General features: G+C 58.7%; 1 protein-coding gene across 1 annotated transcript; it reads right to left on the bottom strand.

Moving 5' to 3' along the window:
* Positions 1-754: 754 nt before the first annotated feature.
* HEATR6 (HEAT repeat containing 6) lies at positions 755-18,791 on the bottom strand. Its single transcript, XM_054166865.1, has 20 exons — positions 18,597-18,791; positions 18,264-18,371; positions 17,655-17,795; positions 16,824-16,939; positions 14,957-15,071; positions 14,441-14,542; positions 13,609-13,746; positions 11,951-12,240; positions 11,178-11,355; positions 10,692-10,898; positions 9,812-9,911; positions 8,747-9,099; positions 8,133-8,255; positions 7,515-7,601; positions 6,884-7,018; positions 5,458-5,580; positions 4,422-4,546; positions 3,284-3,380; positions 2,183-2,387; positions 755-1,404 (listed from the first exon to the last, which is right to left on the bottom strand). Exons 1-20 carry the CDS (start codon positions 18,789-18,791, stop codon positions 851-853), a joined length of 3,492 nt encoding a protein of 1,163 aa, XP_054022840.1. The 3' UTR covers positions 755-850.
* Between the last annotated feature and the right edge of the window lie 3,835 nt (positions 18,792-22,626).

The following is a 22,626-nucleotide window of genomic DNA, read 5'->3' as shown; positions in this document are numbered from 1 at the left end:
GTGCAGACTTTGAGTGAGAGAATGCTTTCAGGTGAGCTGAGAGCAGAGGCGCAGCAGGAGGAGGCAGCTGTGGCCCTGCTCGAACCCCTCCGTGCACCAACACAGGCAGGGAGGGAGGGCAGCTCCAGAGCTCCCCACACACGGTGGCACAAACATGACAGCAGGAAGAGCGCTGTGCCTCTTCCCCTCAGGCATGTGTGACAGCTTCAGGCTGTGCCTTCAAGAAAAGGACAGCTGCAGAATGCTCCAGCTGGGGTGTTTTGGTGTGAGGAAGGAAAAAAGATCATCCTACAGGGATTTCATTGGCAGAACACAGAATGGGACCTCAGGAACCCAGCCTGAGCTCAGGCTGCTCCTGCTCTTCTCCTCTGCTCCTGGCCAGCCTGCATGCAACTGACCTTGGCCTTAGGAGACAGCCAAACTAACTTGTTCTTAACAGCTGCTCTGAGCTAATGAAGTCTCTCTTAGTAGCTCTTGTAATCCCTCTTGCCATCCAGTTAGCTCTTGGGCAAGAAAGGGGAGAAGAGAGAGAGGGGTTCTGGGGGAAGCCAGGGGGGCCTCTCCTCAGGAGGGTGTTTCTGTGTCACCTGCTGTCCCTACTGTCACTCCTGTGTCTTGTGTACACATCCACTGCATCTCATCTGCTTGCCAAGACAGCTTCCCATTCGCTGCTCCAGCTGGGTCTAGCTGTGCTGTATGTGGTGGCAGGATTGAACTTGCACACTGCCACTCACGGGGAGAGAGACACAGTGACTCACCCAGCAGGAGGGAGCTCCCAGCTGCCCTGTGTCAGGGGAGGCAGCGTGGTCCCCTCTGAGCCCAGCCAGAAGCACCTGGTGCCCGTTTCTGCCTAGGCCTCCGTTAATTCGGTGGCACTGGCATGGTTTGCCAAGACACCTTCCAGATACTCGGACACTTTCACCCTGGCTTTGCCCTCCAGCTGTTTCTCAAGCCCACCCAGATGTTCAATGGCTCCTTTCACCACTCTCTCCCTCTCACACCAGTCCCTGTGCATCCTTCCTGCTTCGTTCTCTTCAGCCCCAGACTTCAGGTACTGCAGGATGTAGGCCCCGATGGCAGCCCCCTGCTCCCCGATGCTCTGCCGCACGACCGGCAGGTCTGTGCCCCGTGCCAGGCTCAACAAATGCAGCAGAGCCTGGCAGATCTGTGTCCTGAGGCTGGCACTGTACTTGAACTCCAGGAAGTCCTCAGCGTCTTCGCTCTTCTGCAAGGCCAGCACCAGGGCAGCCCAGATCTGGGCAAACTGCTCCGTGGAGCCGTAGCGCTCCCTGCTGCTGGGGACGGAGAGGGCCATGGCCGATTTGATCCGCACCTTGAAGTTCTTGCAGGACTTCACCACCGAGGAGAGGGCACTGTATGCCTGGGTGCTCCACGGAGCCTCTCCTGCAAAAGGCCAACCACCACAAGAAGTCCTTTTCAGTCAGTCAGAGCACACAAAGCTGTGAGGCTATCTCCCACACACCTCCTGGGCTTACACTTGCTGTAGCTGCTCTAAAGGAGAGGACCAGGGGGTGTGGAAGGAGAAATTGCTTTAAGCCCAACCAATCTGAAGTCTTGCAAGAGGAGAAAGGGGACAGCCCCAAGCCCACCCTCGCCCTCTTCCCTGCCAGGGCAGCTCCAGCTGGGTGCAGCACAGCGGATGCCGTGCGAGCGCTCCCAGGAGCTGAGCCTCTTTCACCGGCACGAGCTCCGGGAAGGCTCCAACAGCAAGACTCAGTTTGCTTCCTCCCCTCTCCCCCAGCACAGAGCTTCTGCTCAGAGCCACTGCCTGCCGTGCCAGCCCGGGGCAGGGGCGGCAGGCACCGACCCAGGGGCAGGGCAGGGGCAGGGCAGGGCAGGGCAGGCACCGACCCAGGGGCAGGGCAGGGCAGGGCTGGGCAGGGCAGGGCAGGGCAGGGCAGGGCTGGCACCGACCCAGGGGCAGGGCAGGGCAGGGCAGGGCTGGGCAGGGCAGGGCTGGCACTGACCCAGGGGCAGGGCAGGGCAGGGCAGGGCAGGGCTGGGCAGGGCAGGGCAGGCACCGACCCAGGGGCAGGGCAGGGCAGGGCAGGGCTGGGCAGGGCAGGGCTGGGCAGGGCTGGGCAGGGCAGGGCTGGGCAGGGCTGGGCAGGCACCCACCCAGGGGCAGGGCAGGGCAGGGCAGGGCAGGGCTGGCACCCACCCAGGGGCAGGGCAGGGTTCCTGAAGACGTTGCCCAGCGCGTAGCAGGCGTTCCAGCGCACTTTCATGGTGGCCTCGCTCTGCACGGTGCGGATCAGGGCCTGCAGAGAGTCCTCAATGGCCTCCCTGAACCTGGGGTTGGCCACGTGGCAGGGCTGGAGGAAGTGCAGCACGTTGCCAAGGGCTCTCACCGCGTTGCTCTTGACCTGCAGCACACGGAACACCAAACCAAACCCTGGCAAAGCCTTTGCCAAGCCTGCTGGGGAGTCCTGCTCAGGGACAGGACCTGGCCCCTCACCGGGGTCCCAGATGGTGCTCCCCAAAATGCCACCAGCAAGGTCACTCTCTGGGAGTGGTCAGCCTGAGACAAAGAACCAAACCACCCAAACCCAACCCAAGCAGCCAAACTCCTCCTGCCCCCTGCCCTGTGACAGCACAGCCGAGGGCCCTGCAGCGGAGGCAGCCCTGGAAACCTCCAAACAGCAGCCCCTCACCAGAGGAGCACAGGATCCTGGAAGGCTTTAGGTTGGAAAGGACCTTCCAAGCTCATCCAGTCCAAGCCCCTGCAGGCAGCTGGGGCATCCCCAGCCAGAGCAGGCTGCTCACAGCCCCAGACAACCTGACCTGCAATGGTGCCAGGCATGGGGCATCCCCCACCGCTCTGGGCAACCTGGGCCAGTGCCTCACCACCCTCAAACACTTCTCCCTTCTCTCCAGTCTGAATCTCCCTCTTTTAGTTCAAGCCATCACCCCTTGTCCTGTCCCAGGCCCTGCTCAAGAGCCTGTCACCATCTCACTCATTGGCCTCTTGAAGGACTGGAAGGCCAGCAGGGGGTCTCCCTGGGGCCTTCTCTTCTCCAGGCTGAACAAGCCCAAGCCTCTCAACCTGTCCTCAGAGAGAAGGATTGCAGCCCTTGGACTGTGGCTGGGGCCTCCTCTGGACCTGCTCCAAGAGGTTAATGTCCTCCTTGTGCTGAGGGCTCCAGAGCTGCAGCTCTCCATCCACTGGGACAAAGCACCCAAAGTGTCCTTTACTTTGTCACATCCAAGTGCAGCAGCTCAGTGCACTGTGAGCACCCCACCCCCACCCCCCTGCCCATACCTTGTCTCTGTCCTTGGATGCTTCCGTTGCAGACCTCAACATCTTCAGGAGCAGGAGATCAGAAAACTCCTCCTGGAAGCTCTGTCCCATGGTTTCCCTGGGAGGGGAGGAGAAGAACCCTGCTGTGAAAGGCCAGCTGAGAGGATCCAGCCCCAAAGCTGTGGCTTTGACCAAGCCTCCCTCTTTTGAAGGCTGCTGTGCAAGGCAGCCCTTCCTACATGTGACCACAGTGGTTATTAATGAACACCAAACCATCAATGCAAGGCAGCAGGTCAGCAAGGCACTGAGTGTGTAATGGGAAACAGAGGGCAAGGACTGGCTGTGAGGCAGCCCTGCAGCAGGGCTGGGGGGGCACTGCTGCCCCTGCTGGGAGTGTGGCAGGAGGCTGGGCTCCCCCCGGCCCTGGCCCTGGGGAGGGGGTCAGCATTTACCCACTTCACCTCTGTGTGACAGTGAAAGCAAGCAGGGAGCCTGCAGCTGCACACAGCAGTGTGCCAGGGCCTGGAGGGCTACAGGAGAGCTGGGGAGGGGCTTCTGACAAGGGCTTGTGGTGACAGGATGAGGGGGAATGGATTTACACTGGGAGAGGGCAGACTGGGACTGGAGATGAGGAAGAGATTCTTGAGAGTGAGGGTGGGGAGAGCCTGGCACAGGCTGCCCAGGGAGGCTGTGGCTGCCTCCTGCCTGGAGCTGTTCAAGGCCAGGCTGGGTGAGGCCTTGAGCAGCCTGGCTGAGAAGGGTATAAAAAGAAGCATCCCAGCCACACTGGGGCTCAGGTGGATCAGGGCCCGGGGGGTGTGTGATGCCAGGGGCAGGGGGGGGGTGTGTGATGCCAGGGGCAGGGGGGGTGTGTGTGATGCCAGGGGCAGGGGGGGTGTGGGTGATGCCAGGGGCAGGGGGGGTGTGGGTGATGCCAGGGGGGTGTGGGTGATGCCAGGGGGGTGTGGGTGATGCCAGGGGGGTGTGGGTGATGCCAGGGGCAGGGGGTGTGTGTGTGATGCCAGGGGGGTGTGGGTGATGCCAGGGGCAGGGGGTGTGTGTGTGATGCCAGGGGGGTGTGGGTGATGCCAGGGGGAGCAGGGGGGGTGTGGGTGATGCCAGGGGGGGCAGGGGGGCCTGCAGGCCAGGCTGTGCTCACATGTTGATGATCAGGGTGTCTGTGAGGTTGCCCAGGGACCAGGCCGCCTTGGCACGGACGTTGGGGGACTTGTCGTGGAGGGACTCCAGGATGGCATTTGCTGTGTCTGCCACAAACATCACATCCTGCCAAAGAAAAGCTGCTGCAGATCAGAGAGCTCAAGCCCCAGGGGATCTCCTCAGCACCACACTTCTGGGCCTGCAGAGACCAGCTCTGGTCAGACTCCTGGTGACAACTCACTGCGTTTCTGGTGCTCTCTGCACAGCTTCAGCTCTGCTCTTCAGCCCCCAGGCAAAGCCTGCACCCTGAGCAAGCTCACCACTCTCCTGGGGAGCTGTCACTGGAAGCTTCTAAGCTGCTGTTTGATGTTATTGGTGCTTCAGTTACTTTGGACTCCAGCACCACTGCCTGGGCTGCCAGTCTCAGCCTCAGCAAGGGCTGCTCCTCGACAGCAGCGGTGCCCTGGGCTCCCTGCTGCCCTGCCCAGGCACAGCTCCTGCAGGGTGCTTCCCCTGCCTGCAGTGAGGGATTGCCTTCCAAAGTACTTTGGAATCCAGCCTCAGCTTCAGCTACTGCACAACCCTGTTCCAATCACCCACTCAAGGCTACAGAGTCCTGCAGCCCAGCCAAGCTCAGCTCAGGTTTGCTGTGGACACAACCAGCCTTTCCCTCAAGGAAGTTCATTGCTTAGTTTGCCACAAACCTGAAGCTTTCACAACACACAAATGTGAAACTCCACAGCTCTGGACAGCTGCTCCCTGCTCAACTCTACCTCACCTCTTGCAGCTCCTCTGTGCCAGCTCAGCCTTTCCCACTTCTCCCCCTGACAGCTCAGGGAAGATCCTGCCCTCCCCTTCTCTGCTCTCACTTTGGCTTCGGCCTCCTCTCATTTCAGGCTGCACTGTTCAGCCCTCTAAAGGCAAGAGCAGGTCTGGAGGCAGCAAGGAAAACCTACACACACTACAGCCCAGCTCCTGTGCCACACCTCATGGCTCAGCAGAGTGGCTCAAAAGCAGCACAGCAGAGCAGCTCTCACCTGCCTGAGGCACGAGAAGAGGATGTAGACTCCCAGGGCTCGTGCAGCAGCAGCCTTCACCAGGGGGTTCTCGCTGTGGTTCAGGCCCAGCAGCAGGGTGACACACAGGATCTGCTGCTCACTCTGCAGGCATGGCAAGAGAGACACTGAAGTGTCAGGCACTGGACAGGCTGCCCAGGGAGGTGGTGGAGTCCCCACCCCCGGAGGGGTCCAAGAAACCTGTGGCCATGGCCCTGGGGGACAGGGTTTGGTGGCCATGGTGGTGCTGGGGGGAGGGTTGGACTGGGTGGTCTTAGAGCCCTTTTCCAACCCAAACACTTCTGTGATGCCAAAAGGTCCCTGGCCCACAAACACCTGACCACAGCTCTGGCACAGCCTATCCATGGAAGCTCCCATGCAGAGCAGAGCCTCCTTTAAGGTGAACTGTCTGGCACCTCAGGATGCCACCCAGGGAATGGGAAGGCTCCCAGCAAGATCTGCTTGCTGATAGAGAAGACCACAAGGAGAAGGAAGCCAAAATATTAACTATCCTGCAGACAGGAGGCAGGACCCAGCAGAGGGGCAGCAGACTGCAGCAGCTTCCTGCCTTGCCTCCCCCTCTCCCCTAGACAGCCAGGCAGGCCAGGTCCATCCTGCACAGATTGTCAGTTCACTAACCCATGACCAGGATCTGTTTCATCAGAGCACAGGGTCAGAGTGGGCACCAACTTGCCCCCACTTGGCCACAGGGAGAAGAGAGTGTATGGGATCAGAGTCCAGGGGGATGGAGTGCACACTGTCCTCAGAGGAACCAGCTGGAGGGCTGCAGAGCTCCTGCTGCACCAGCAGCTGCTGGGCAAGTGAGGCCTGGCAGAGAGCTCCCATCAAGAAGGGCACAGTGACACCAAAGGAGCTGCACAATGCAGCAGTGACACACTGCCAAGGCTTTCATGTTTCAAAGCATATCTCATGGTGCAAGGGGAGAGTGAGGCCAGCAGGTTGGTTTGCCTCTGCCAGGGCAATCACTGCAGCTCAGTGCTCAGGGCCAGGCAAAAGGGGAACAAACCACACAGGCAAAGTGGTGAACCTCAGCCTGTGGCTGCTAGCTCAGCTGCCTCTTAGCCAGCAAAAGCTCAGCCCTTCAGCCCTCCCTCCTGCAGGGAGATTCTTGCCCTCCACCTCCTGTGCACCACCACCAAGGCTGAGTACTCTCAGCAGAGGCAGACAGCTTCTGTTACCCAGGGCTTCATTGTTGGGGCAGGCTAATTACTGCCAGCATGGCCTTTGCCAGTCCCCAGCAGCCACAGCTTGGTCAGGATGTAAAGAGAGAGCAGCCCTGGGAGGTTTGTCAACCCTCTCCTCCTGAGCTGTGAAAGGCTTCACACTGCTGGCAGAGGGGAAGGAAGCCTCAGGAGGTGAAGATGCCACACTCCAAGAGCTCTCCTACCTGCAGGCTGCTGAAGGCTTCTGGCAAGATAGAAGACAGAGCATCACAGGCACTTGTCTGGAGGGTTGCATGTGGAGAGCTCTGCAGGGTGCCAGGCAAAGGGCCATTCAGCATCAGAGTCCAGAAAGTCACCACCTGCAGAAGCAGCCAGGGTCAGCTCCTGACACTGAGCAGTGAGGCCTAAGTTCACACTTAGAGCAGGCAAGGACACAGCAGAGTGACTCCAGCTCTTAAGCCCCAAACACTGGGTGCTCAGAAGCATTCTGAAGACATTGCAGGGCTGCTGCCAAGCACTCACTCCTCCAGGCCACACAGCCTCACATTAGACTGCATTAGGTGGAGTCACCACCCCAGCCCTGAATCCACACAGCTGGGGGCTGTCAGTCACCTGCCAACCTGCACTCCTAGCAAGCCACAGGAGCCCAGTGCCTCTGGAGGTGTTTAGAAGATGCAGAGCTGTGGTGCTGAGGGCCAGGGGTTAGCACCAGCCTGGCAGAGCCAGGGAATGGCTGGACTGCAGGGTCTGGAAGGGCCTTCCTAACCAAAGTGGTTCTGTGACTCTATGGCTCTGCAGAGAGCTCAAGAAGGGAAGCTGAGTGAAGTGTGATCTCTGAGGACCCCACACACCTACCCTGCTGACTGGAACTCTCTGATCAGGGGGAATGGTTGAGTCAGGTTTGTACTGCTGCAGCACACCAGTGCCCAGCTCCTCCAGAAGCTGCAAGGAGACAAAAAGCAACAAGGACTTCATCAGGGATGACTCAAGCACCATGGAATTGCAGCAGTCTCTACCTAGGACCACACTTACTCACCCTGAGAGCAAAAAGAAAAGGCTCAGCACTGCTCTGCACTCTATTCTGTCCCCACTGGTGAGGAAATTAGAGGGGGAAATCTCCTTACAAAGCCTCCAGCCAGATCAGCACAACAGATGGCTGCACAAAGGGGAAAGCTGGGAGCTCTCCTTTGGGTGGCAGACTGCAGCTCCTGCAGCAGCTGATGCTGAAGCAGGGAAGGGCAGGATTAGAGTCTCTGCATTTCCCAAGCTTCCTGGTGACTCAGCAGAGCAACAGAAGTCTGCTGAGGATTCAAGAGTGGAAGCAGGAGGAGCACTTCTGAGGCTGTCAGCACTGCACTTCCCAGAGCTGCAGCAGGCCCCAGCTCTTTGCAGAGATGCTCTGAATATTGCCCTCCTCACCTGACAGGTAAAACTGACTTGGTAAACCCATGCCTTGTCTGCTCCTGCTCTTACTTTGGCTCCATGAAGCTGAATGGAGGGATCCATTTCTTCCATGCACCTGCAAGCCACTTCTCCAAGTTCTAGGAAATAGCTCTGAGCCAGGGAGAAATAACCTTTCACAAGGAGAGCCAGCACCTAAACACAGAGACAAGGGACTGCAGTCAGTGTTTCCTCCTCCTGTGGAGCCAGAACACCCCAGGCACACTCAGAGAGGCTGGCAGTGGGCTCTCAGCCTGCACTCTGGTGTGACAGAGGCACCTTGCAGAACAACTGCTAGAGCACTCCAGCTCTTTAAACCCTCCCTGTTCCCTTGGCTGCTTCCAAAGGGTCACCAAGCACTATCAGGTAGCAGCACCATGAATTATTGACTGCCAGGGAGGTGTCCTGCAGCCAGAACAGATAAGCAAGAGTGCCTGTAGGAGAAAAGCTCTCTGGTACTGCACCCCAAGCTGCTCACGACCCCCCGTGCCTGGAGGTGCTGGCAGGAGGCAGAGCCGCGGCGCCGAGGGCCACGGCCGAGCACCAGCCTGGGCAGAGTTAGCAGTGGTTGGAGTGGCTGAGCTGCAAGGGCTCTGCCAGAGCAGGTGGCTGTGTGAGCCTGGCTTCCCAAGCTGTGCTGTGCCCACCTGCAGGGCCTCCAGGCGCAGGGGACAGGGCTCATAGAGGCTGGAGAAGGCAGGCAGGGAGGCGGCGGCAGGGCAGGAGTCCTCCCGCGGCAGCACCACGATGGCCACGCAGAGCCGCAGCAGCCAGCAGGGCTCTGCAGAGGAGCAGCCTGCTGGGGCTCCTGGGCACTCCCCTGCTGAGGGGGCAGCTTTTCTCCAGGGCTCAGAGCTGGAACGGGCAGGGGTTGTGCTCCCACTGCTGGCTGAGCCCGAGGAGCCGGGCTGCTGCAGCAGCAGCTGCACCTCCGGCAGCGGCGCCTGGGCAGAGACCACAGCGCCCAGCAGCGTCAGGCTGGAGACTCGGACGTTGACATCTGCAAGAGAGGAGGGCAGGGGCAGGCCAGGCCTCTGAGAGGCTGCCTGACCTGTCAGAGTCCCTTGGGAGTTTGCAGACAGAGACACAGCATGGGTTGGGTTGGAAGGGACCCTAAAGATCAGCCAGCTCCAACCACGGCAGGGACACCTCCGCCAGCCCAGGCTGCTCAAGGCCTCACCCAGCCTGGCCTGGCACATCTCCAGGGAGGAGGCAGCCACAGCCTCCCTGGGCAGCCTGTGCCAGGGTCTCCTCACTCTCACTAATTTCTTCCCAATAGCCAGCCTCAATCATACCTCCACTCCACAGCAATACCCATTGATGGGTTCATGAAGCATTGTGTGGGGACATCCCCAGCTGGTTTGTAAGCAGCAATGCTGAATCAGTGCCACCCAGAACCAGTCAGACACAGAACTGCTTAGGTTGGAAAAGGCCTCTAATGTCATTGAGTCCAACCCCACCATGGCCATCCAACCCTGTCCCCAGGTGCCATGAACACCTCCAGGGATGGGGACTCCACCACCCCCCTGGGCAGCCTGTGCCAAGCCCTGACCACTCCTGCAGCAAAGAAACTTTCCTTCATCTCCAGCCTAACCCTGCCCTGGCACAACTTCAGGCCATTTCCTCTCATCCTATCACCTGAGACCAGGGAGAATCCCACTCAGAATCAACCTCTCCCACCCCAAGAGGCTGCAGCCCCAGGGAATGCCAACCTTTGTGATAAATGTAAGGCTTGATCTGGTTCCAGACCCTGGTGAGCAGCCCTGGCTTCAGGCGGTTGTAAGGGGCATTTGAGACCAAGTTTGCAAGGCACTGAAAGACAAAAGAGCACAGGTGGAGCAGTGCTGCCAGTGCCAGCCTGGCCTCCCCCAGATTTGCCTTCACATGGGGGTGCAGAGGGCATTCAGACAGCTAATTACTGGAGGGCACCTGAAAAAGAAATGCCTCAAATTACCTGCTGCTTGGAAACTGGCTCCCAGCCTGGCTCCCCAGGACTGAGCTCCTGGGCAGAAAGGCCAAGGCAATGCAACAGCCATGGGAAGCTTCCAACCCACCACACCATTTTTCCTCAAGAATCAGAATCATTCAGGCTGGAAAAGGCCTCCAGGATCACCCAGTCCAACCAGCAACCCAACCCCACCATGGCCACCAAACCCTGGCCCCAGGTGCCATGGCCACAGGTTTCTGGAACACCTCCAGGGATGGGGACTCCAGCACCTCCCTGGGCAGCCTGTGCCAGTCCCTGACCTCCCCTGCAGCAAGGAAATCTTTCCTCATCTCCAACCTAACCCTCCCCTGGCACAATTTCAAGCCATTTCCTCTTGTCCTGCCCTTGGGTACTTGGAAGAGAAGACCAAGCCCCAACTCCCTGCAACCTAATTGCAGAGAGCAATGAGGTCTCTCAGCCTCCTCTTCTTCAGGCTGATCACTCCCAACTCCCTCAGCCTCTCATCAGCTCTGCTCCCCAGACCCCTCACCAGCTTCACTGCCCTCTGCTGTGCCCACTCCAGCACCTCAATGTCCTTCTTAGACTGCAGTGCTCAACCTTTACTGCCCCCTGGGCAGCAGCTGCCACGTTTGCAGTGCAGTTACCTTGACTACTTGTGTCAGTGTCTGAGAAGAGGACTCTGCCACCAGGGCCAGCAGCAGGCAGCGGTGCAGCTCCCTGATGCTGGAAGCAATAGTTACAGAGAAGGGAGTGAAAGCTCTCCTGTGATCATTGGCATCTTCAGCAACAGACAGAAACTGCTTAGAGCCTTCCAGGATGGCTGAGAGCACTTGGAGAGCACAGGCACGGGTCTGAAAGGAGACAGCATTTCTGTTAGCCGCTTGTGACACCTCCCTGGAGCTTCATGAAAGTCTCTTTCTGCAGCAGAAGAATCAGCCCCAGTTACCTTGCCTCCTAGCTTACAGAGCCAGCCACAGAGACCCAAGCCTCTGCTCCCTTCACCAACCCAGCCTCTTCTATCTCCTGTGGTCCAGTGACCAAGCAGCCCCAGGCACAACAGCCAGGTGCTGACTGGAGGCCAGAGGAAACAGCCTCCAAGCTGTTTGGTTTTCCCCTCAGAGCTGCCTCACCTTTGGGGAAGGATCCTTCAAAGCAATAGTCATGAGGGACAGTGACTGGGGGCTGCCAATCCCAGGAGCATCAGGAACAAATGCTGACCAGTAGCCATACAGAACTCTCCTCTCGATGGATTTCACAGCAGAGAGGAAGCAGCCCAGAGCCCCCTGACGGACGCTGGCTTGGTAAGACCTGCAAAACAGAGCAGAAGGTGAATGAGGCAGCAGCAGTGACCTCTAAGGACTTCTCTGGCCCTCAGGGCAGTGGCTGCCTGTGAGGAGCCTTTTTGTTTGACCACCTCCAGCCTGCCAAGCAGTGTGAGCCCCTGCCCTCCCCTCCTCTTGCACCACCACACAAACCAAAAAGGGAAAGATTTCCTCAACAGCTCTCGTGAAGGAAGCAGCAGGGTCCTGGGGGACACTAAGAGTCTGCTCACATGAAAACCTCTGCCAGACCTCCAGACCCAAAAGCATGCTTCAAGATGAGACATCAGGGGAGACAGACTGGAGATGAGGAAGAAATTCTTTGCAGTGAGGGTGGGGAGACTCTGGCACAGGCTGCCCAGGGAGGCTGTGGCTGCCCCCTCCCTGGAGGTGTTCAAGGCCAGGCTGGATGAGGCCTTGAGCAGCCTGGGCTGGTGGAGGTGTCCCTGCCCATGGCAGGGGGTTGGCACTGGATGATCTTTAAGGTCCTTTCCCACCCAACTCTGTGACTCCAAGAGCCTAAGCTCCTCTGCACAGCAGCACACTCTGCTACCAGGCTGTATGCTTACAGGAACAGCAATCACCTCACTTTGCTCTGTATTCCACCTTCAGCATCAGAGTATTCTGACTCACTGCTGCTGATTCTCTTCCAGCTGCTGTGAGCTGCAGACAGATCCTTCCCCGTGGGCAGCTGGGCAGCACCTGATGGCTGAGCCTGGGGATCTAAACCAGGCCTGCTCTGCACATCCCCCAAGTGCAGCTTCAGCACCTCTGCCCCAAGGGCTGCTTCAGCTCCTGCATCACCCAAATCTTCTCTTCCTTCTTCCCCAGACTCTTCCTTCTTCTGTTTGCCTTTGGACTTCTTCCTCCGGCCCTGTTTGAAGATGAGAAGCAGACACTGAGCAAACAGCCTGGGAATGCAGCCAGGAATGAGCAGGCAGCCCCTGGCTGAGCAGCTAAGGGACACATGCCTGGGAACTAAACTAATTGCCAAGGCAGAACAAAAGCAGAGCTCAACACAACACCTGATGGCTGTATCATCAGTGTAACAAATCAGCAGCAGAGTCAAATGATGCAAGGCTCCAAAAGGAGTTTCAGATGAGTGGAGGAAGAGCCTTGGGGGTGCTGGGAAGCTCCCCAGGAGCCAGCAGTGCCCTCCTGCAGCCCAGCAGGCAGCTGTGTGCCAGGCTGCAGCCAGGAGTGTGGCCAGCAGGGCAGGAGAGGGGATCTGCCCCTCTCTGAATAGCCTCAGATTAAGCTTTGGCCTCTATCAGTCAGCCAAAGGCTTCCAGGAAAACTTAGAGAAATCAGATGCCCCAGAAGGGGCTGCAGAGGGGCAGCAGGGAACACTTCTGCTGGCATGAACACCTGCAAAGAGGCAGGTTTACCCTGACTGTACCACCTGATTGTCTCCTATGGCTATCAGGTAATCAACAACCTCAGAGGTGGACAGGCTTAGAAAACCACCTGTGGAAGGATTAAGGAGCACAGAGGTGGGAGGAAATCAGGCTCTGGGTGAACCTGACCCCAGGAAAGAGCCAAGCAGCTGTGAAAGGGTTAGGAGAGAAAAATGGAACTTACAGGATGCAAAGCTCTGGCAGCTCTGCAGGCCCCAAGCCCAGCTCTGCAGGCCCCTAGGCCCAGCTCTGCAGGCCCCTAGGCCCAGCCCTGCAGGCCCCTAGGCCCAGCCCTGCAGGCCCCTAGGCCCAGCCCTGCAGGCCCCAAGCCCAGCTCTGCAGGCCCCTAGGCCCAGCTCTGCAGGCCCCTAGGCCCAGCCCTGCAGGCCCCAAGCCCAGCTCTGCAGGCTCCTAGGCCCAGCCCTGCAGGCCCCTAGGCCCAGCCCTGCAGGCCCCTAGGCCCAGCCCTGCAGGCCCCAAGCCCAGCTCTGCAGGCTCCTAGGCCCAGCCCTGCAGGCCCCCAGGCCCAGCCCTGCAGGCCCCTAGGCCCAGCCCTGCAGGCCCCTAGGCCCAGCTCTGCAGGCCCCTAGGCCCAGCCCTGCAGGCCAGGAATTCCTGCCTGGAGATGAGCAACTGATGCACTGAGCCCAGCTCAGGGAACCCACCCTGTGCAGTCAGCTGTGCTCCTCAGCTGAGCCTGCAGAGCAGCCTCCCTCAGGGCAGAGGTTTGAATCAGCACCTCCAAAGCAGCTGAAGTGTCTCACACAGAGCTGGCAGGCACCAGCTGCAGGCTGGGTGCCACAGCGGCGGCACACAGGCGGCACACAGGCGGCAGCTCAGCTTACCCCTGGCTGCTTACAGGTGGCTGGTTCTGACTGCTCCTGCTTGAGAGGTGACCTTCTGTCATACTGAGGCAGGGGGGCTGGGTACAAGGCTGTGGGCACCTCTATGCTCAGTCCTGGCAGTCCATGGAACATGCACTTCTGCAACAGCAACACAGTGTTAGCAGCTCCGCAGCAGGCTGCAGTGAGCTGGAGCTCAGTCTCTTCTCACATGCAACAAGGACAAGACAAGAGGAAACAGCCTCAGGCTGTGCCAGGGGAGGTGCAGGTTGGATGTTAGGAACAGTCTCTTCCCAGCAAGAGCTCTCAGGCACTGGCAGAGGGAGGTGGTGGAGCCCCCACCCCAGGGATGTGGCTCAGCAGCAGTGGTGGCACTGTGAGCTCTGGGTGAGCAGCTGGACTTGGTGATGTCAGAGCTCTCTTCCACCCTCCAGAGATCTATGGCTCTGGGATTCTTTGCCCTTTTGATGCACAAAGCCTTGCTGTACACTCTGGTGGTGTTCAGCAGTGTTCAGCTGGGCTTGCCAGCCTTCCCCCAGGGCTTGCCTGCCCCCATGCTGTGCAGGAGCTGAAGTTCAACCATGCCTAGAGAGGTACAAAACCTTTGGCCCTTTTTTAAGTGGGTCCAAAACAAAAGAGCCTCCTGGATCCCATCCTTTGTGGGCAGTGCAGTGAAAATGCTGGGAGGGAAGCTCTGGGGCTGCTTCTTTGTCTCCCACACTGCATTTCCCCTCAGGGTCAAGCTTCTCTGCTCCCTCTCTTTCCCTCCTTGACAAGCACCAGGGACAGGCAGCTCCCAGTGCCTGCCTTTCTCCAGGGGGAGAGAAGTATTTACCTTGAACACTGCAAGAAGAGATCCAATTTGGTCAGTTTGCACCAGTTTCATCTTCCCACCATTGAGAAGGGACTGGATACCCTTCAGAGCACTTTGCAGCAACTGAAACCAAACCACACAATTCATCAGCCTTCCCTTCCCCAGCCTCTGAAGGTTCACATCTCCCAGGTGGATTTGTTCAACACCATCCCAGCTCCACAGACTGCACTGGGCTGCAAGGGACCCTCAGGGGGCATCTTGTCCACCCCCCCTGCAGGCAGCAGGGACACCTCCAGCTGCAGCAGGCTGCCCAGGGACACAGCCAGGCTGATGCTGAATGTCTCCAGGGGTGAGGCCTCAACCACCTCCCTGGGCAGCCTGCTCAGGCTTTATTAATTTCTTAGGCTTATTAAAAGAGATAATAACAATAATGATTCAATTAAGGCTATTTAAGCAAAGCCTCAGCTGCCAGTACCCCAAACTCCAACACTCCACTAGCACAATCTCCTCACTGGAGCATCCCAGACTCTCACTCACCATGCAAAAAGTGATGTCATCTCCATCAGAGGGTTTAGAAGTCTGCAGCACACTGAGGAAAGTCTGGAAGCAGACACTCCTGTAGCACTCCTCCAGGTATGGCTGCCCAGGCACACTGCAATTACAGCAGGAAGGAACAAATGGTTGATTTGCTGCCTCCAGGCTCAGGCCTGAGCCCTCTGCCCCAGAGGGGTGGCTGACTCTTTGAAAGGGAGCAGCTCCAGCACTAGAGGACAGAAGGAAACCTCCTGCACAAGGAGCAGGGTGTGCCTGGCAGCTGCTCTGCTTCTGTGGCCACCTTCCCAACTGCAGTGCCTCTCCAGCAGGGCTGAGCAAGCTCTCCAGGCAGAAGGTGGCACTGCAGAGGGCCTGAGAATGCTTTTTGCCACTTCCTGAGCCCCCATGAAGTCTGGGCCACCTTCATGTGCTGAAACATTTCCATCTCCACTTACTTACTGCACAGAGAGAGGGCAACCACAGCACTTCATCTGTGCTGCCCTGAGTGCCATTCACTAAGAGGTGCCAACTGCTGCAGCAGATTTAAAGCCATTAAGCAAAGTCTTCTGTAATGGAGTCCTAAGCACCTGGGTCTCACACATTTCATTACCTCAAGCCATCCACACCTTTGATTACACTCCCAGGACAGCTCTGCCACTGCAGTGATTCTGCTGACATTAGACTCAGAGAACAGCTGAGGCTGGAAGGGGCCTCTGGAGAGCATCCATCCAGTCCAACATCCTTGCTTGATGTAAGGTCAACCAGAGCAGGCTGTCCAGGACTGTGCCCAGGCAGGTTTGGAGGATCTCCAAGGACAGAGGCTCCACAGCCTCTCTGGACAGCTCATGCCAGGGCTTGCTAGTCCTTACCTCTATTTATTATCTCCTTTTCCCCTTAGGTTTAATCAGAACTTCCTCTGCCTCTTGTCCCTCCCCTGGGCACAGCCTGGCTCTGGCTCCCTCTCACCACATGTTTATATCCCTGCTGAGCCTGCCAGGCTGAACAAGCCCAACTCTCCACACAGAAGCAGCAGCATGTCCCAAACTGCCAGATGTGGTCTTCACTCACATGAAGCAGTTCTTCAGGCTTCACCTACAGGTGCTGAAACTCCAACCTTTTGTGTTGCTTTGCTTGAGGTTTGCTTTGTTTTACTTAAACCCAAACCATCTGTTCAGGGGCACCATCAACCACAAAGCTCTGCAGAGCACACCCAGTGACCTGTTGCTTTCATTAAGTGCTTGCTTGCCCACAGTCTGCTTAGTCCAAGCTCTTCCCAGAGAGCAGCTAATGAAGCTTTGCTGCTGTGGCATCACTGTTTTCACATGTGGAATGGAAGAATGGATGGACTTCAACAGGGCAGCAGCAAAAACCTGTGGCTGACCACTTCTTATGCAAAGTTACCCCAGAGAACCATTGCAGGGCCCCCACAGTGCACCAATTGATACCTTCCTTCCCTAAACTCAGCTCTGTAACAGCACTCCTGGAAGGCTGAGTGGGGAGACACTGGGACAGGCTGCCCAGAGAGAAGGTGGATGTCCCCACCTGGGAGGGTGTCAAGGCCAGGCTGGATGAGGCCTTCAGCAGCCCTGGGCTAGCCCTGGGCTAGTGGAGGTGTCCCTGCCCATGGCAGGGGGTTGGAACTGGGTGATCTTTAAGGTCCCTTCCAAGCCAACCCCTCCTGTGGTTCTCTGAACCCAGAGATGATGCAGCCTTGAAGCGCTGCAGCTTTACACCGCAGACTCACGCAGACACAGCTGCCTGGTCCTGAACCTGCTGCTCCCAGCACAAACACAGCAGCCCAGCTGTGCCTGCTGGCAGAGGGACAGCCTCTGAAGCAGCCTGCCCAGCCCCTGGGAAGGCTGGCACCCACCTGAGGCAGAGGTTTGCCATGCTGTGCACCGCTGCCCTCCGGAGCTCCGCGTCGGGCTGAGCGGCGGCGCTGAGCTGCAGCAGGAGCCCAGCCTGGCCCAGCAGCGCTGGCAGGTGCTGAAAGCAAGCAGCAGAAGTCAGCAGGGCTCGGAGCTGGCTCTCCTCCTTGGCCACACCCAGCTATGCCACACAGCCAGACCGGCCAGCTGCAGGCTGAGACTCCACAGAGAGGCTGCACAGGATCTGACTGCCAGGCTGGAAGGGACCCCAGGGACCCCCTGGGCAACCCCAACTTCCAAACCTCTCGTCTTGTGTTAAAGAAGTGTGAGGAGCCAGGGCTGGGTGGGCCCCTAGCCAAGCTGCAGCCTGCAGGTATGAAGGTGTTGAGCATGGGAAGGGCCCTGTCAGCTCTTGGTTCTTGGCACAGGCACCTCTCAGAGCTGGCACTCAGCTGCTCACAACCATCCAGGCTGGAAAGGACCTTTAAGACCATTGAGTCCCAGCCACAAACCCATCACTGCCACGGCCCTCAGCACCACAGCTACACAGCTCTGAAACCCCTCCAGGGATGGGGACTGCCCCATTGCCCTGGGCAGGTCTGGGCCAGGGATAGACAACCTTCTGGGGGAAGAAATTGCTCCTCATGTCCAACCTAAACCTCCCCTGGAAGATTTCCTCTTGTTCCTCAGTGTTTGAAAGGGACCTAATCTCAGCCTGAGAGGTGAGACAATGTGAGAACCTCAGCTTTCTTTTGGGGGAAACAAACACCAAGTAGCAACAGCTAAAGGGTGCACACATTGTGTGGCCACCTTCTGCTGGCATGCAAACTCACCTTCTGACACTTAGGTCCATTGTTGTAAAGGAGAGCTGCTAAGGCCTGCAGAATTTCCACGTGGGTCCAAGAGCTGCACTGCTTCAGAGCAGAGATGCAGTAGGAGAGAAGAAAATTCAGGCTCTGTTCATCAACCACCACCTGTTGGAACAGAAAAAGGCTGTGGTCAAGAAAACATCATCAGGTACTGCTGAAGAGAGCATAGTGGTGACAGACCCAGGCAATGTGGCTGCTAAAACCCAAACCATCACAGCATCAGCCCACACTCAGCAACTGGAGACATCAGCACAGGAGTCCCAGAGCCAGAAGGGTTTCTGGTGGTGCATTGCTGCTGGCAGGGCTGCTTTTAGGTGAGGAGCTATGCTAGAGCCACAGATAGAAGCTCAGCTAACAATAAATACAGGTTGGACTTGATGATCTTTGAGGTCTCTTCCAACCTTGGTGATTCTGTGATTCTGTAAATAAGCAATACAATGAAAAGCCAAGAAACTCTGCACGAAGGCTACCTCCACAGCCCTGCAAAGGGACCCCAGAGACCTCCCCAGCTTAGCAGGGGACCCAGGGAGTCAGCAGACAGGGAAAGAAGGGACAAAACCAAACTTTTCCTACCTGAAATCTGTTAAGCAAGTGATAGATAAGCTGACAAAATTTGCTGACAAGATGCTCCTGATCAAGGTGAACCAGCTGACAGCCTTGGACAAGCAGTGCACAAACATCCTGGAAAAGAAAGAGACTGCAAAGCTAGGATGCAAACCACATCATCAGCTGAGCCACGTGCGCCGGACCCGCACACGTGTCTGGGGGAGCGCTCCAGGGCAGGCGGCGGCAGCCCCGGGCCACCCGCCATGGGCCGTGCCCCGGGCCCCCAGCCCCGGGCCATCCCTTATTCCCGAGCCATTCCCCTGCCCCACAGCCGCGCTCCCCGGCCGGGCCCCGCGGTACCTGCGGGCTGGGCCCAGCCGCCGGCCCGCAGCTCTCCGAGATGAGCTGGTCAAAGAGCAGGTGGAGCTCGGTGCGCCGGCGGTCACCGTCGGGCCGCTCCACGCCGGGCTGAGGCCGCAGGGCTCCTAGCCGCGCCAGGTAACGGCGGAATGAAGCGCCCGGCTCCGGCTCCTGCGGCGCCGCCGCGGCCGCCATCTTCCGCCCGCCCGGCACCGGCGCTATGGCAACGCGCGGCGCTTCCGGGGCGGCTACGGCGGCCGGCAGGGGCCGCGATACCTGCGATGTCTGCGACACCGGCGAGGCGCCGGTGAGGGGCGCGCCGCGGGGGGCGGGCTTGGCATCGGGGAAAGGCCAGAACGAGCGGGGGGAACGGCCGGGAGCCCCGCGCTGCACCCCGGGGCCTTCCGTGCTGGGGCTGGCATCGCCCCGCGGGGCTGTGCTTCGCCTCCAAGGAGCCTGGGGATGAGAAAAGGGGGAGCCCCGGGGGGCGGCCGCAGGTCCGGTACCGCCTCTGGAGCCGGCACAGGCACACAGCCTGCATGGGTCCCTCGGGTGTGCAGGCAGCAGCACTCGGCATGGCCGAGGAGCTGCGGGCCTGGGGCTGTGGCACACCCGCAGCCATGGCACCCGCGCAGCAGTGCCACACTCGCTGCTGGGGCACAGCCGTGCCAGGCTCACAGCCTGGGCTGTGGCACACCCGCAGCCATGGCACCCGCGCAGCAGTGCCACACTCGCTGCTGGGGCACAGCCGTGCCGGGCTCACAGCCTGGGCTGTGGCACACCCGCAGCCATGGCACCCGCGCAGCAGTGCCACACTCGCTGCTGGGGCACAGCCGTGCCGGGCTCACAGCCTGGGCTGTGGCACACCCGCAGCCATGGCACCCGCGCAGCAGTGCCACACTCGCTGCTGGGGCACAGCCGTGCCGGGCTCACAGCCTGGGCTGTGGCGCACCCGCAGCCATGGCACCCGCGCAGCAGTGCCACACTCGCTGCTGGGGCACAGCCGTGCCGGGCTGACAGCCTGGGCTGTGGCACACCCGCAGCCATGGCACCCGCGCAGCAGTGCCACACTCGCTGCTGGGGCACAGCCGTGCCAGGCTCACAGCCTGGGCTGTGGCACACCCGCAGCCATGGCACCCGCGCAGCAGTGCCACACTCGCTGCTGGGGCACAGCCGTGCCGGGCTCACAGCCAGGACACACTCACAGTGGTGTCTTGCTCCCAGCTATGATCCCGTGCGACCTGTGCTGCATTCCGTGGTCCTGCTCTGGCAGAGGGGTTGAACTCGGTGACCTTGGAAGGTGCCTTCCAACCCCTAGCATCCTATGGTCCTATGACCCTCACCTGAGCAGCCTGCTTGAGTTGCAGGGGGCCCTGCTCGCTGCAAGGGGGTTGGACTAGATGAGCTCTAAATGTTCTTCCATCCCAAAGCGGTCTGGGATCCTGTGAGCCTCTCAGCCCTGTCCCACTCACAGCAGCGCAGGAAGGGAGGCGAATTGGTGAGCAGAGGCCAGCAGGAGAACCGCAGTGCCCTGCCCCGGGCAGCGCCCGCGGGGCCCTGGTGCGGCTGGGCAGGGAGCACCGCGGTAGGTGGCACTGCCTGTCCGTGTTTGTGGCCACAGCGCCTGGAACCGGCACAGCTGCCCCAGGGAGAGACCTTGTGGAGTTAACCGTGTTGGACACTCAGCGATTCCTTAAAACCAACAGAAGGGATCGGTGGAGCCTGGAACGGGGCTGCTGGCCAGGACTGCTCAGCTGTAACAGGTTGCTGCTGTGCCACTGCCCTGGATCCTTCTGTACCCAGCGCAGGCACAGGCACAGCACACAGCACACAGCTGACTTCAGCACTGGGGACACAGGGAGCTGGGGCAGTGTGGGGAAGAGAAACCAACTCACCTTCAGGGCATGACTGCAGATTTGATCTGCACCTCACCCAGAACTGATTTCAAACGGCTTGGCAGTGCCCACCACTGCCTGGTGAACAGGAGCCTGGGAGAGGAGCCAGGGACTGAAAGGCCTCAGCTGAGGGGGAAATGCACAGACCAAGTGTTACTGCCCTGCTGCACAGCACCAGCTGCCAGGACAGGGACCTGCATCACCCTGGAAGGTTCAGGGCTCAGTGCCCTCTCCTTCCATGTCACAAGCATGCCAAGCTGAGGGCTGGCACCCCACACAAGAGACTCTCTAAACCTCCAGTTTACCTCCCTCTGTCTCCCTTTCATTGCCTTATCAGCCAGCAGCTCAATTGGTGTGCCATCAGCTCTCTGCTTTGCCCAGGTTGGACTTGATGATCCTTGGGGTCTCTTCCAACCTTAGTTACTGTGATACTGTGATACTGTGATACAGGGCTGTCTGGCTCTGGCTAATTGCTCTGCTGCTTACCTTTATCATCCCATTTATTGTTTATGATTTGCTCCCCCAAAGTCCCCAACAGGCCTCCAAGGCAGGCACAGTGAAACACACAGCAGAGAGAGCCTCAAGCACGTGAATGCTGTGGGAGGATTTGAGAGAGCTCTCTGCCAGCCCAGTCCTGCCCTGCCAGGGCACAGCAGCTGCCTGACATCCTGTAAGTGCTCTGGGAAAAGAGGAGCATGTGGGCACCTCCAGCAGGGCACAGCCTTTGTGCCAGGGTCCTCATCACTGTCAGAAGGACCACAGGTGTGGGTTGGGTGTGACAGCTCCTCGAGTGGGCAAGCCTGGGGCTCCCAGGGGCTCCCAGGGGCAATAAACTCAGCCAGAGCTGCGCTGGGTTTGCACCTTCAAAGCCAGGAATAGCAGCAGCAGCTTCCCAGCTCGGCATGAATTCCCAGCAGCCCCCCACTCAGGGGGTTTCTTTGGGGGGTGTTGGGTTCTGCTCCTTTTGTGCCTGCTGTACATTGTGATTTATTATTTTTGAAGCACCTCAATACATATTTAAAGCTCTTCCTTTCTTCTTGGCCTCCTGTGTGTAAAACTGGGCTGAGATGTGTGCTGAGGGCAGCCCCTGCTTTTGTGAGGCCCTCATAAATCTGTGACTGAAAGCAGACTGACACTGCTGCATGGGCTTAGGAAGCAGCCAGCTGGAAGCAGGCTACAGATGCTGTGGGCATCTGCAGGCAGGGATGCTGCACCAGGGCACGTTTTACCAGGGCCTGGTGAGCCTCCACAGGTACTCACCCCTCACAACCACCAAAGGAGAGCAAACCTCTCAGCCTCCAGGAGTGGCCAGGAGGGGAAATAGCACAAGTCCTCCACTGTGAAAGGCATTCTGCTACTATCATGCAAATACATCTGGTTCAGCAGCTCAGAAGCAGACTTCAAAGGACAGAGAAGTCATTAGAATCACAGTTCAAAGGGAAAAAAAGTGAGCAGCTGGTTTAGGCCATCTGGTAGGGGACACAAAATGGTCTCTTTCTTCCTCAGTCAGCCTCTGAAATCTCAATTAATTGTAGGAACATCTTCCAACGATAGCCAACATAATGCTGTTAAAAACCTGAAGTCTTAATCAATCATCAAACCTCAGGTCCCAGGCAAACAAGGCAGCCACAGCCCGGGGGGGCCTCTCCTCCCCTCTCATCCACGATCAGGATTTTAGGTTGGTGTTTGCAAAGACAATTAGTGGGAACTGCATTCCTCAGCCCCTTTGAAGGGCCCAGGGGAAAGCATGGATGGGATGGTTCCCCAGGCTGCAGGGGAATCTCCTCCTCTGTTGGCTGCAGGAGCTGCTTTGGGCTTAAAAACGTGGGCAGAAAGTGTCCTCCCTGGGCTTGTTTCTCCTGGGCTGAGTCCCACCAGGTCCAGCTGTGTGAGCACAGCTCAGCAGAAATCCCTGGGGTAGCTGCTCTGGTCTGAAAGCCCCCCAGGAGCTCCTGGAAATCGATAATCCTGAGGAGTACATGGATGAGATCCCTGGCATTGAGGCAGGTGGTTGGATGATGCAGGGATGGTGACAGCTGCCGTGGGGAAGCCACCTGAGCAGGAGCCACCACACAGAGCTCAAGGGCACGGCAGGTGCCTGCTGATCTTGACCAAGTGGTGAGCTGGGAGCTGCT

Source organism: Dryobates pubescens, chromosome 13 (assembly GCF_014839835.1).
Source record: "Dryobates pubescens isolate bDryPub1 chromosome 13, bDryPub1.pri, whole genome shotgun sequence".
NCBI lineage: Eukaryota > Metazoa > Chordata > Aves > Piciformes > Picidae > Dryobates > Dryobates pubescens.
The sequence above is the reverse complement of the archived record's forward strand: the minus strand, read 5'-3'. Positions and strand labels throughout refer to the sequence as shown.

Coding starts and splice junctions, on each gene's coding strand:
- HEATR6 (XM_054166865.1), bottom strand. CDS start 18,791: ATGGCGGCCGCGGCGGCGCCGCAGGAGCCGGAGCCGGGCGCTTCATTC. Junction 12,241..13,608: donor CCACCTGTAAGCAGCCAGGG/GTAAGCTGAGCT, acceptor ATCTTCAAACAG/GGCCGGAGGAAGAAGTCCAA. Junction 9,912..10,691: donor CACTGACACAAGTAGTCAAG/GTAACTGCACTG, acceptor TTTGTCTTTCAG/TGCCTTGCAAACTTGGTCTC.